Source organism: Chiloscyllium plagiosum, unplaced genomic scaffold (genome assembly GCF_037043375.1).
Source record: "Chiloscyllium plagiosum isolate Xiang-an unplaced genomic scaffold, Cpla_swu_hap1 HiC_scaffold_3, whole genome shotgun sequence".
Classification (NCBI taxonomy): Eukaryota; Metazoa; Chordata; class Chondrichthyes; order Orectolobiformes; family Hemiscylliidae; genus Chiloscyllium; species Chiloscyllium plagiosum.
This window is the reverse complement of record NW_028270141.1, coordinates 100,156,987-100,170,941: the sequence shown is the minus strand read 5'-3', so window position 1 is coordinate 100,170,941 and position 13,955 is coordinate 100,156,987. Positions and strand designations below refer to the sequence as shown.

The 13,955-nt window shown below is 41.1% G+C and overlaps 1 protein-coding gene across 3 annotated transcripts in view; it reads left to right on the top strand.

Annotated features, from left to right (window-relative positions):
- The window catches only part of LOC122547509 (3',5'-cyclic-AMP phosphodiesterase 7B-like), a 171,105-nt gene that overhangs the window by 139,743 nt on the left and 17,407 nt on the right, over positions 1-13,955 (top strand). For all 3 annotated transcript variants that reach the window (XM_087981965.1, XM_043686129.2, XM_087981962.1), the window contains one exon: positions 2,156-2,252. In XM_087981965.1, the coding sequence (XP_087838091.1) occupies positions 2,156-2,252 (97 nt within the window). The remainder of the gene's footprint in view (positions 1-2,155; positions 2,253-13,955) is intronic.

The following is a 13,955-nucleotide window of genomic DNA, read 5'->3' as shown; positions in this document are numbered from 1 at the left end:
CATCTCCAGTGCATTAGTAGTGCTTTGGATCACTACACCAATATCATTACCACTGCGCTACCTTTCTTTTATTATCCTTCAGCAAGACACCATGTTATTGGGACAATCGATGCCGTTAGGGAGAAGAAAATAGTTTTGATTATTTGGCCAGACATGAAGGTTATATCAAACAAAAGCAAAATCCAGCAGATGTTGTAAAACTGAAATAATAACAGTAAATTCAGGAGAAATCAAAGGTCTGACAGCATCTGTCGACAGAGAAACAGAGTTAGTGTTTCAAGTCCGATATGACTCTACTTCAGAATGACCTACTTTAAGATATATCAAAATAAGGGCTTGCAAAAATGATTGCTAGGCTAAGTGCCAGCAGATCACCACTCCTGCCCTGATCCAAGCCGATTGATGTGTTGTTGAGTGGTTTTGCCCTTTGTCATGATGATGGTAAAATATTGACTATCAATTTTCAACTTTCATTTTCTGATTTTAATAACTGAGACCTTTCATGGACTGAAATGATTTCTAGAGGACAAACCCGTGACTTAAAATGGCTGCAGTGATCACCTGACCACAAATTAATGGAAGTTAATGTATTCATTGGAATAAACAAAACTGTCTGAACTGAAATTACGTTTTTATCCAATGACATTGAAACCTGTTAACTGGGTCAGGCATCAAAGAACTGATTTCTTGAACATACATCATTAATGGGTAGATATTGGACATGAAAGGTTGCCTGCGGAGTATCCAGTTTGGAGAGACAATGAGACCAGACTTGGGAATACACAAACTAACCTTATTTCAATTGCCATTGAACTGCAGGAGAAAGATCATTAAACCATAAGATATAGGCACAGAATTGGGCCATTTAGCCCATCGGGTCTGCTCCACCATTTGATCATGGCAGATATGTTTGAACTGAAAATTTTTGTTGACATTGAAATCACACATGCAGGTGGGCTGGCTTTGGTTTGGCCACAGTGGCAGTACAATCTGGCCAGCAATAAAGTTATCATTACATTTAGCATCTTCAATAAATCAATGGCTGCTGAAAATACAATATTGGAGACACCGGCCTTGCTCATTAAGCCTAAGTTACATGGCCTCCTTTCTTTAAGGTGTAGAAATAGCTGAGTAGCAGCAAATGCTAAAACATGAGGCTGAGGAGCTCCCTTGTTCTAACGGAGTGAGCTCATCAGCCATGGCAAAGGCTGTTCAAAATGTTAGCCCTACTTACACCATGACACAACATATTAATTAGTCTGTGAATTTGTATTTTCGATAAGCTCTTTCTCAAGAGTAGAGTGTGTGATTGCGTTTTTGTGGTAAGAGTTTTCCAGCATGTGGTGATTAACCCTTTTAACATCTAACTTTTCAGAATGCTTGCTGCCTACGTTCCTAGGGGTAACTATATATGTTGATGAGGTGCTTGCCAAGTAATTCTTCAATGTTGTCTTTACTACATTAATAAAGCATAATTCAAAAAAAAAGCTAAAGGCTTCTCAATGTAGCTCTGCAAGCATCCATCTCAGGCACACAAACAAAAGTGCCTCTGCTTGGTTACGATCATTTCCAGAAATCACCCAGTAGTGTTTCCCACCTCATTAAAGGGGATTGTTTTTGCAAATCTCTAAGGCAGATTGCAATTCGGTTTTCCTTGTTCCTTTCTACAGTCTCCACAGAGTAATAGCTACTACTTGGAGATTTTAAAAATAATAGATCATATCTATGACTGATCTCTAAGAGGCCAGAGAAGATACGAATTCCTTTTTTGTGAAAACAGATGAACTGAAATAGTAAGAATCGCACCCATCATGTCCTCTCCATTCTATGCTGCCTGAAATGGATGTTTTACATGGTTTGCAGAGCTACTGCAAGTTATTGCAAATATGCAACAGTCAAGAATGATCAGCCATGTAAGTTTCTTACTACAGGTGTACATAATCTGATATGAATGAAACAAGTGATTTGAGACCTTTCCTTAAAATACTAATTTATTTCCTGGGCTCATGTAGGTTTGTCATTTACAGTCTATAACTGTGGAGCCAGACATGCTGCGATTTAGAAGAATATTACATGTGTAACATTGCTTTGTTTATAAAAAAGCACACAACTCTTCATTTCTACTGCCTTACATAATTTCTGATTTTTGTTTCAGATAGCACTGAAGTGTGCAGACATCTGTAATCCTTGTCGAGTCTGGAATATGAGCAAGCAATGGAGTGAGAAAGTTTGTGAAGAGTTCTACAGACAAGGTTTGTGGGTCCACCCTGAATTCTGTTTGATTTCGCCCAATTCTAAGTAAAATGACCCTTGCCTCGAGTATAAACACCACATAACATTCTAAATGGCACAAGAGGCTGTATTGCATTTTAAAATGCCAATTAAATCAACAATAATGAGGTGTAAAAAAACTTAAAAATAGGAAGAAAACTAGCAGAGAGAAAATATACACTGCCACTGTGATCAATGAAATTACAAATAATGTAACTTCAATATTTCTAGAGGAAGAAAACAAATTCTTGCTTTAGAAATTCATGTGGAAAAGTAATAAGACCCTTACTTGAATGACAATAACTCCTGGATATATTTATCTTTGAACTTATTGAATATAGGAATATATGTGTATCGCTATCATGTCTAAAAGTGTCTTTAAGATCCCTTAGAAATAAACAACAATAATCAGATAATTAGGAACTGATGTTTTAAAAGTGTATGTTATTTTCTTTATACCCCCCCCCCCCCCCCCCCACTCATAGTCTAGCCTGTCAGATAGATCAAGATCACTTTTTGAGACTTCTTTCTGAGGTCTGTTTCCATTCTATTTTTAAGGTGAATGCAACATTGAAAAAAACTGGTCTCAGACTTGGTACAATTGTGCACTTGCTGGCCAAATTATTTCAACAATGAGATTAATACAACTAGTAGACCTAGCCTAAAATTTCGGTGTACTGAACTAGGGTTTTTTTTTGCCATTTGCAGCATCAGAACAGGAAAATGCCATTTGGCTCATCAGACCTGACTTTGCTCTGGTAATTAAGTCAGCCAAGCATCCAAATGCATTTTTGATATCATTGCTGAAAGCTTTATCCATGGTGCTAGAAACAGAGTTTGTTATTACCATGCCTTACTGTTACCAGAAACCTGCCTCTGGTGAATCCCCTAATTGATTTGGGGGACAAGTTTTCTGTTTAATTAGACACAGGTGAGGCAGCAGTAGGAATGGGTCAGATGGGATCTGGTGAGACCTATTTAGACACTCATGGCAACCATTGCTGGTTGGCCTAAAGGAGAGGTCTATAATTTGCATGAAAGCCTTCTACTAAGACAAAAGTAAGAAGTGAAGACGAGCTGGCACTCAAGGTAGAACAGCTTTGACACTGATCCGAATCTAATGCTGGAAGATATGAGAGGGAAAGGGGAGAGATTACCTTCCTAGGTTACACACATGGTATAAGGATTTGGAGTGCAGGATTTGCTTCCTATTCTTTTCATATGTGCCACTGCTCAGTCTCGTTAAGACATTAAGGTTCAAAACATGAAGCAGGTTGATGGACAAATTGTCACCGTTCTGCAGAATTGTGGTAGCAAGCTCATCCCAGCTATTCATGTCGACGCAGCCATACTTCATAAGATTTTCAGCGTGCCTTTGAAACAAGCAAAATCGGCCATTTGACAGTTGCAAAGCAGAATTGTCTGTCTGGGAAGACCATTTTTCACCATTTGGACACGGTGTTCAATCCATCAAAATTGATTTTTGCCAGAGTTGAGCAACGCTTCTGCAGCTGCTTCAAGAAGTTCATTCAATGGTCATTCCATTGAAAGTGGAGGGCATGGCAGAGGTATTGCTGATGGACATTCTCTTGGTTCTTTATGCTGATACTGGGGTGATGATAACAATTAGTGTTTACAGTAAGACCCTTTGGTTTGGAGAAAGCTGCACTGGTGCCGCTGTTAGTGTTGGATCTCCTCATCAATTTGGAGAAGACACTGTATGGGAAATACTCAGCATATTCCAGAATCTCTAATTCAGTACATACTGAAATTGAAGTAGTCAGATAACCAGGTATGGGTTGATTTGAATTTTGATTTGGCAACATTCATGAACAGGCCAAATTTCTTGTGTGCAGCATAAAGGTTGGGGGGGGGGCGTGAAATATTGGTATGGGTTGAGGATTTGGATTATATGGGTCATTAGTTACGTTGGTGAGGCCACTTTTGGGGTACTGTGTACAGTTTTGGTCACCCTGTTATTGGAAGGATATTATTAAGTTGGAAAGGGTACAGAAAGGATTTACAAGGATGTTACCAGCACTGGAAGGTTTGAGTTGTAAGGCATGATTGGCTAGGCTCGGACTTCTTTCCCCATAGCTTTGGAAGTTGAAGGGTGATCTCATAGAGGTCTATAAAATCATGAGGGGCATGAAAGAGTGAATAATCAAGGTGTTTTTCCCCAGGGTGCGGGAGTCCAAAATTAGAGAGCATAGGTTTGAGGTGAGAGAGGAAAGATTTTGGATAGTTAAGGTGGTGTTTGGCACAATTGCCTTCATTGCTCAGATCATTGAGTATAGGAGCTGGGACGTCATGTTGTGGTTGTACAGAGTGTTAGTGAGGTCACTTTTGGTATATTGTGTACAGTTCTGGTCACCCTGCTATAGGAAGAATATTATTAAATTAGCAATGGTGCAGAAAAGATTAACAAGGATGCTGCCAGGACTGGAGAATTTGAGTTATAAGGAGAGGCTGGATAGGCTTGGATCTCTTTCACCGGAGCATAAGAGGCTGAGGAGTGACCTTATGGAGATTTATAAAATCATGAAGGGCATGGATAAGCTGAATAACCAAGGTCTTTTCTCTAGTGTAGGTGAGTTCAAAACTAAAGGGCATAGGTATAAGGTGAGAGGAGAAAGTGTGTTAGTTCCTATGTGGTATGAACTGCCAGAAGAAATGCTAGATGCAGGTACAATTACAACATTCAAAAGACTTTTGGACATGAATAGGAAAGGTTTAGAGGAATATGGGCCAACATAGGCAAATGAGTTTAGGAAATTTGGTCAGCATGAACGAGTTGGACTGAAAGGTTTGTTTCCATGCTGGATGATCCTGTGACTGTAGTTTTTAGAATTATATCCATCCTCAATCAATACAGTTTGGGTCAATGAATATATTCAAGGTTGAATTAGGTAGATCTTAGATTGACAATAGAATCAAAGATTATGGGGGTGCAGACAGGCAAGTAGATTAAGGCCACAAATAGATCAGCAATTATCTCATTGAATGGGATGGCAAGCTTGAGGGTTGAATGCTGGAAATTCTTAGATAAGCTTCCATTGTTCCCGTCAGCCTCCAGTCAATCAGTTTCTGAAAGCACTGTAACCTGTCCAGCCATTTCAAAATCTCGAATGTAAGACTTAAAAGTGACCTTAAGGGTGGCTCAATGGTTAGCACTGCTGTCCCACAATGTCAGGGTTCCATTCCAACCAGGGTGACAGTCTGTGTGGAGTTTGCACATTCTCCCTGTGTCTGCGTGGATTTCCTTTGGGCACTCAGGTTTCCTCCCATGTCCAAAGATGTGCAGGTTGGGTGGCTTAGCCATGCTAAATTGTCCATAGTGTCCAAGGTTGTGCAGCCTAGGTGGGTTAGCCATGGTTACTGTGGGGTTATGTAGATAGGTGGGGCATGGGTCTGGGTCTGCAGTTCCCATCCATGCAGGCTCAAAAAAATATATCATTTGTCTCTCCATTGTTCTATTAATTTGCCATCTGGATGAGTCATTATTGAACTACGTGTCCTCTGTCTTACTAGATCCATCCTACACTGAAATTAAATTTTAGGTCTAACATTTTTCCACTCAATCTAAAACCAAAAGACAAGAAGATATAGGAGCAGAAATTAGGTCATTTGACCCATTGAGTCTGTGGTGCCAATCAATCATGGCTGTTAGGTTTTTCAACTCTATTTTCCTGTTTTCTCACTGTAACCTTGGCAATTAAGAACCTATCTATCTCTGTTTTAAATATACTCAATGACCTGGCCTTCACAGCCTTCTGTGACAATGAATTCCACAGATTCACCACTGTCTGGCTAAAGGAGTTTCCCCTTATCTCTGTTTCAGCCGGTCTTCCCTTTACTCTCAGGCTGTGCCCTCTAGTCCTCGTCTCTCCTGCCAATAGAAACATCTTCCCAACATCCACTCTGTTCAGGCCATTCAGTATTCTATAAGTTTCAATCAGATTCACCCTTCATCCTTCTAAACTCCATCAAGTATAGTCCCAGAGTTCTCAAACTTTCCTCTTATGTTAAGCTTTTCATTCCTGGACCATTTCTGTGAACCTCCTCTGGACTTGCTCAGGACCAGTACGTCCTTCCTGAGGGCGGGCCCAAAATTGCTCACTATGCTCTAAATGTGGGTCTAACCAGAGCTTTATAAAATCTCGGAAGTACATCCCTACTTTTATATTCTAATCCTTTCAAAATAAATGTCAGCATTGTATTTGCCTTCCTAACTACCGACTCTAAGTTTTAGAGTCATAGAGTCAAAGAGATGTACAGCATGGAAACAGACCCTTCAGTCCAACTCATCTATGCCAACCAGGTAGCCCACCCGAATCTAGTCCGACCTGCCAGCACCCAGCCCATATCCCTCCAAACCCTTCCTATTCATATACCCATCCAGATGCCTTTTAAATGTTGCAATTGTACTAGCCTCCAATTCTTCCTCTGGCAGCTCATTCCATACACATATCATCCTCTACATGAAAACGTTGCCCCATAAGTCTATTTTATATCTTTCCCCTTTCTCCCTAAACCTATGCCCTCTAGTTCTGGACTCCTCCACCCCAGGGAAAACACATTGTCTATTTATCCTATCCATGCCCCTCATGATTTTATAAACCTGTATAAGGTCACCCCTCAGCTTCTGACGCACCAGGGAAAACAGCCCCAGCCTGCTCAGCCTCTCCCTACAACTCATTCCTTAAGAGAATCTTGGACCAGGACTGTCAAGTCCCTTTGCACTTCAAATTTCTAAATTTTCTCCCCAATTAGAAAATAATCTATGCCTCTATTCTTCCTACCAAAGTGCATGACCTTACACTTTCCCATGTATTTCATCTGCCACTTCTTCGCCCACTCTCCTAACCTGTCTAAATCTTTCTGCAGCCTCCCCGCCTCCTCAATACTACCTGTCCCTCTACCTATCTTTGTATCATCTGTAAACTTAGCCAGAATGCCCTCAGTTCCTTCATCCAGATCATTTATGTATAAAGTGAAAATGCCTCATATTAGTCAATGATTACTAGTTTTTCTTCACAGACCTTCTGCTCTGTTATCTTGCAAACCGTCTCATTAACCATTGATTAGTTTGCTTGCTTTCCTTCCTCTGTGCCCTCTGTAAAACATATTGTTTGCACAATGGTTTCTTTTATTCATTCATGGATGACGGTGTCAATGGCTGGACCAGCATTTATTGCCCATCCCTAATTCCCAGTGGGTATTTAAGAGTGAACCACATTGCTGTGGATCTGGAGTCACACATAGGCCAGACCAGTAAAGATAGCAGATTTCCTTCCATAAAGGACATGAGTGAAACAGATGGATTTTTCCAACCATCGACAAGGAATTGTCATCATTAGACTGTTAATTCCTGATCTTTAATTGGATTCAAGTTCCACCATCTACCTGCTGGGATTTGAACTCAGGACCCTAGATCATTACCTGCGTCTCTGACTTAACAGCCCAGTGATAATATCACTAGGCCGTCACCTCCCCAGCTATGGTGGAATTTGAACCTGGGTCTCCAGCGAAGTAACTCCACAGAGGCCAATATCCCATCACCAAGTCTCTCTTTATTTATATATGGTGAGCCTTTGACACTGATCCTGCTCCCTCAGAACTAGCCGTCAGTGAGCAGGATGTCTGACACTCTTGTTTATACCTGTCAGCCAGGGCTCCCTGATTGGACCAGGTTAACAGCTCCTACCAGGGAGCTCATATTTTGAGATCAACCTGGCTGACCTGGTTACAATCAACAAATCAAGAACGCTGGTTGGGTTTCTGGGTTACTAGTCTAGTGATAATAACATGAGGCCATTGCATCCCCAAAATTGAACAGACAAGTCCAGATCTTATTTACACTTATAAAAACCTTAGCACATTGGCCCCCTAGAATGTGTCATAGGACATAGTTTCAAGTTTCTTTTTGCCTATGCAAGGACTTGCAGACCACAGCCTTGTCATATGGAAGAACCTGAGTAAAGACTAAGGGAAGGGTAGACTGAATCATTCCCAAGTCTTGTCATACACCTTCTTAGCTTTGATTTAGAATAGTATTGGTAGAGATGCTAACCAAATGTACATCTGCTCAGACTGGAGGAAAGATTAATTTTATCTTCTCAAAATAGTTGGGCATAATGCTACAATGAACTGGGATAACAAGTATTAAAATCTTCAGAACTGGAAGAACTGGTGGTGAGTAATGAGTTCTGGGCCTGATTAATTGCCTTGGGAAATTAAATTTATGTTCCTATTATATCCTAATTGAAACAAATTGTCCTCATATTAGAGCATTACTCAAAAAGAATCATAATTGACTTTTGTCCAGCTGGGTGAAACTCAAAGCATTACTGATAATGTCACTTGTGTTTCACCTACATACTGGCGCTGAGTTTCTGGGAAACAGATATGAATTATATTTCTAGCCTATTTGATCATACAATCACTCATCGTTTGATATATGAACTGAGAATAGCAGTTTAAAAAAACACAAAGCATTTGTCACGAGATAAATGAACTTGTAGAATTTTAAAGGGAAATTGTTTAGATCCAATTGCTATTACAGAGAGTTGGTGTAGGATTTCCAGCAGCTCTCAGCACCCCACCTTCAGGCTGAAGTGGGGATCAGAAGTATGCACTTTGTGGAAGCCAGTCACTCATCTGTGATATTTCCCTGAACTGGCCAATGATAGCCAATTAAGATAGCTTGATTGTCAAATTAAGAACAGCAGAAGGGTTCTTTAAGACCTTTCAGTTTGAAAGCTCCTGCAGCAGGATGCCCATTCAGATAAATGAAGTGCCCTCTCTACAACTTCTTAAAATAAATTTGGCCTTTGTAAGAAAATTCCCCCCGGGATTGATTGTGGCAATAGTAGTGGAGTGCATCTATGTGCATGCAGGTAGAAACATACATGGCAGCCTGCATGCCTGTGCTGAATCCAGGCAGGATTTGGGGTGGATGGTGTAAGTACTTCCTGAAGTGCTTGTTCCCACCCTCTCCCATTCCACCACCAAGAGATCACCTCCAGGCAACAGCACTGACTGTTCCCTAGAGATCAACTGCAGGTAGATCTTGCTTAGATAGCCTTTAATAAACTTGAATGGCTGCATATGTAACTCTGCCCAAACGCCCCTCTGGAAAAATGGCCCAAAGGTGAATGGGACCAGGGAACTAACATGCAAGCTGGTGATGTAAAATTCTGTGTCTGCCTGCCTTCATTCCCATCCCTGGCCAGATAGGAAATAAATATTCCAGGATACACACATTGTCAAAAGACAGAAGGTTGTAAATGGAAAACAAATAGCCTTGATAGCAAAAGGTAACATAAGGACTGCAATGAGAAATGATTTGACTGAGGAGATGATGAAGTAGAATCAGTATGGATGGAAATCAGCATTAGAAAACAATAGTTGGAGTAGTTTATAGGCCTCCTAACAATAGTTGTACCATTGGTCAGGAAATTATTGGAGTTTGTAACCAAGGCAATACAATATTCATAGAGTTCACAGGCTTCATGTAGACTAGGCAAATCAAAGATAGTCTGAAAGTGTATCTGTTGAAAACTTCCACAGCAGTTTCCTGGCACAATATTTTGTGAAACAAAGTGGAGAAAAAGTCACTTTACATCTTGTTCCATGCAGTAAGGTAGATTTAATTAATAGTTTCATTATAAAAGATCATCTGGCATAAAGTGATCATAATATAATTGAATTCCATGTTTAGTTTTAAACTTACATACTCCAGTCTTCCCGCACAAGTCTTGATCGTTTTGAAAGATCATTATTGAAACGTACAAAATTCTTAAGGGGTTTGGCAGGGTAAATTTGGAAAGATCGTTTCACCTTGTGAGGAAGTCTAGGACCAGAGGGCATTATCTCAAAGTAAAGGTTTCTTCTCATTTAAGACAGAAAAGATTTTTTCTTTCAGAAGGTACTGAAAATGTGGAATTCTTTAGAATCATAGAATCCATATAGTGTGAAAACAGGCACCCACAACAACCCTCTGAAGAGTAACCCACCCAGACCCATTCCCTTACTCTGTACTTATCCCTAACTAATGCACTTAATCTACACATCCCTGAACAATATGGACAATTTAGCATAGTCAATTCACCTGACCTGTACATCTTTGGATTGTGGGAGGAAACTGGAGCACTTGGAAGAAACCCACACAGTCACCCAAGGCTGGAATTGAACCCACGTCCCTGGTGCTGTGAGGCAGCAGTACTAACCACTGAGCCACTGTAGAGGGATGCCAACACTGGGCCATTAAATATATTAAAGACTGAGCGAGACATATTTTTAATCCATAAGGGAATCAAGAATTATAGAGAAAAGACAGAAAAGTGGAACACAGAATATAGAACATTACAGCGCAATACGGCCTTCAATGTTGCGCCAACATGTATAACCAATCTGAAGCCCATCTATCCTACACTATTCTATTTTCATCCATATGTTTATCCAATGACCATTTAAATGCCCTTAAAGTTGGCGAGTCTACTATTCTTGCAGACAGGGCATTCCATGTCCCTACTACTCTCTGAGCAAAGGAGTTGAGGAATATCAACCCTGATCATATTGAATGGCAGAGCAGACTCAATGGGCTGAATGGCCCACTTCTGCTCTTACATCTTAAGGCTTTATGGTCATTACCAAGAATCTTAAACTTAAAGCCAATTATTGGAGTATGAGGACTTGCTAAGGTTGCTTGGATAAATAGACTAAAACTTATGGCAGTAAACCATGGGAAACATTTAAGGAAACAGTTCAAAATGTTCAGTAAAAGCATTCCATTAAAAATAAAAACTCAACAAGAAAAATCTGCATATGGATTAGAAGACTTTATCCATAGGCCCTTGAAGATGGTACGGTAAAGTTGTATAGAAACCATGTGAGATGCTTTTCTTCATTAGGCAAGATCTTGAATAAAAGAGCAGGTATGCAGACTTATATAAGACACTGATTAGACTGCAACCAGAATATTGTGCATAATTCTGGTCACCACATTTATAGGAAGGGCATAATTGTTGCAAAGATTGTATAGATTATGGTTTTTGTCCTTCGAACAGCAGAGGCTCAGGGGTTACTCAGTGGTGTACACAATAATGAAGGGCTTGGAAGGGTAAACAGGGAAGACCTGTTTCCCTGAACAGAGAGGTCATTACCAGGAGATTCCCTATCTAATGTGACTGGGAGAAGGATTAAAGGGGACATAGTGAAAGATATTTTCATCCAGAGAGTGGTGAATGTCTGAAATTCACTGCCCAGTTTGTGATTGCAGTGGAAACCCTCAATTCATTCAAAAGCAACCTGGGATCTGCATGTAAAGTGCTGTAACCCGCAAGGCTGCAGATCAGGTACTGGAAAGAACGGGCAGCTAATTCTCTTCAGTTGTGCTGATATGATGGATCAAATGGCCTCTTCCTGTGCTGTAACTTTGTTATGGTTCTAAAAGAAGAGAATTACAATGTTGCAAAGGACTGTAAATAATCTTGAGATTAGGAATGTTTAGAAACAGCAAAGAGCAGCCAAAAAGTTGATTTAAAGGGGAAAAATATAGAATAAGAAAGAAAATAGGCATCATAATAAAATAAATAGAATATTCCGATTAAATGAGCAAGGAACTTAAAACCAGGTTTCAAAAAGTTTGAGTTTTAAGAAGGAGAATGATTAAAGTAAGCATTGACAAGAAATTATCTGTGGAATAAGAAAATAGCAGAAGTGCTGAACAAATATCTTGTGTTTTCAGAGTAGTGGTCACAAATTACACAGTAGAAATAGAAAGTAACCAAAGAACTGAAAGAGTCAATCATTAGTGGGCGGCACGGTGGCACAGTGGTTAGCACTGCTGCCTCACAGCGCCAGAGACCCGGGTTCAATTCCCGCCTCAGGCGACTGACTGTGTGGAGTTTGCACGTTCTCCCCGTGTCTGCGTGGGTTTCCTCCGGGTGCTCCGGTTTCCTCCCACAGTCCAAAGATGTGCAGGGTTAGGTGAATTGGCCATACTAAATTGCCCGTAGTGTTAGGTAAGGGGTAAATGTAGGGGTATGGGTGGATTTCGCTTCGGCGGGTCGGTGTGGACTTGTTGGGCCGAAGGGCCTGTTTCCACACTGTAATCTAATCTAATCTAATCTAATCTAATCTATTAGCAGAGTAGAAGTATCAGAGAAAATTCCCATCCTAAAACTGAACAATTTCACAAGACATCATGGCCTATATTCCAGGTTTCTAAATAAATTGCTTCAGAGATAGTGGTCACAATGGGGTTGGTTGGCTCAGTTGGCTGGATGGCTCTATAATGCAGAGTCAAGCCAATGGCATGGGTCATCAGTCATCTGATGAAAGAGCAGTTTCATGGTCTGCTTTACAGTCGAGAGTGTGGTTCTGGAAAAGCACAGCAGGTCAGGCAGCATCTGAGGAGCAGGAAATTTGACGTTTTGGGCAAAGGCCCTTCATCAGGAATGAGGCTGGGAGCTTCAGGAGTGGAGAGATAAATGGGAGAGAGGTGGGGCTGGGGCGAAGGTAGCTGAGTACAATAGGTGAATGGATGTGGGGGTAAAGGTAATAGGTCGGAGGGGAGGGTGGAGTGGGTAGGTGGGAAGGACGATGGACAGGTGGGAAGGTCATGAGGGCGGTGCTGAGCTGAAAGATTTGAACTGGGATAAGGTGGGGAGAGGTGAAATGAAAAAACTGGTGAAATCCACATTGATGCCATGGGGTTGGAGCATCCCAAGGCAGAAGATGAGGCGTTCTTCCTCCAGGTGTCGGTTGGTGAGGGACCAGCGATGGAGAAGGCCTAGCACTCTGCTATCTTCCTCCAGCCCCATCTCAATGTTGACTTTACCTCTATCTTACCAGTTGTTGCTCTGTTTCTGATTTTCCAAAATTTCCTTGATTCTAGAACAGCAATTGCACTAATGGCTATTCAAAATTGAATGAAGAATATGCAAGGAACTACAGGTCAGTTAGTCTGACATCAGTCATTGTGCAAATGCTGGAATTGCATAAGAAATGGTTATTTTCTTAATCAGATGGCTTTGCACATGCAATCTCATGGCATCAGGTCAAACATGGGCAAGGAAATTTCTTTCTAATTACCAACTACCATTCCTACTTGATTTGTGAATCAGTCCTCTTCCATTATGAATGCCACTTGGAGGAAGCACTGAGAGTAGCAAGGCCACAGAATGTACTGTTGGCAAAGGATTCAGTGGCCATCACCAAGAGTGGCTCGATAATACCACCACTGACCGAGCTGGCTAAGTCGCAAAGGACATAGTGCTAAATTGGAAGAGCAACAGATGATGGAGAACAAATAACTTGACCTCACCTTACAGTCTCCTGATGCAGATGCAGTTGTCTGTGGCAGTACTGGTAGGAATGAGCATTGCACAGTCCTTGTGGAGACCAAGACTCCATCATCTTACATGGCACAATCAGCATGCTAAATAGCATACATTTCAAACAGATTAAGCCACTCAAAACCAAGACAACCTTGAGGTGCTGTGGCCCATTAGCAGCAGCATAATTGGATTCATCTACAAGGAGACGCTATCAAGTGGCACTTACTCAGAAATACTCTGCTCACTGATGCTCAGTTCAGGTTGTGCCAGGGCCCCTCACCTCCTGACCTCATAACAGCCTTGCTTCAAACAAGAACAAAACAGCTGGGCTCCAGAAGG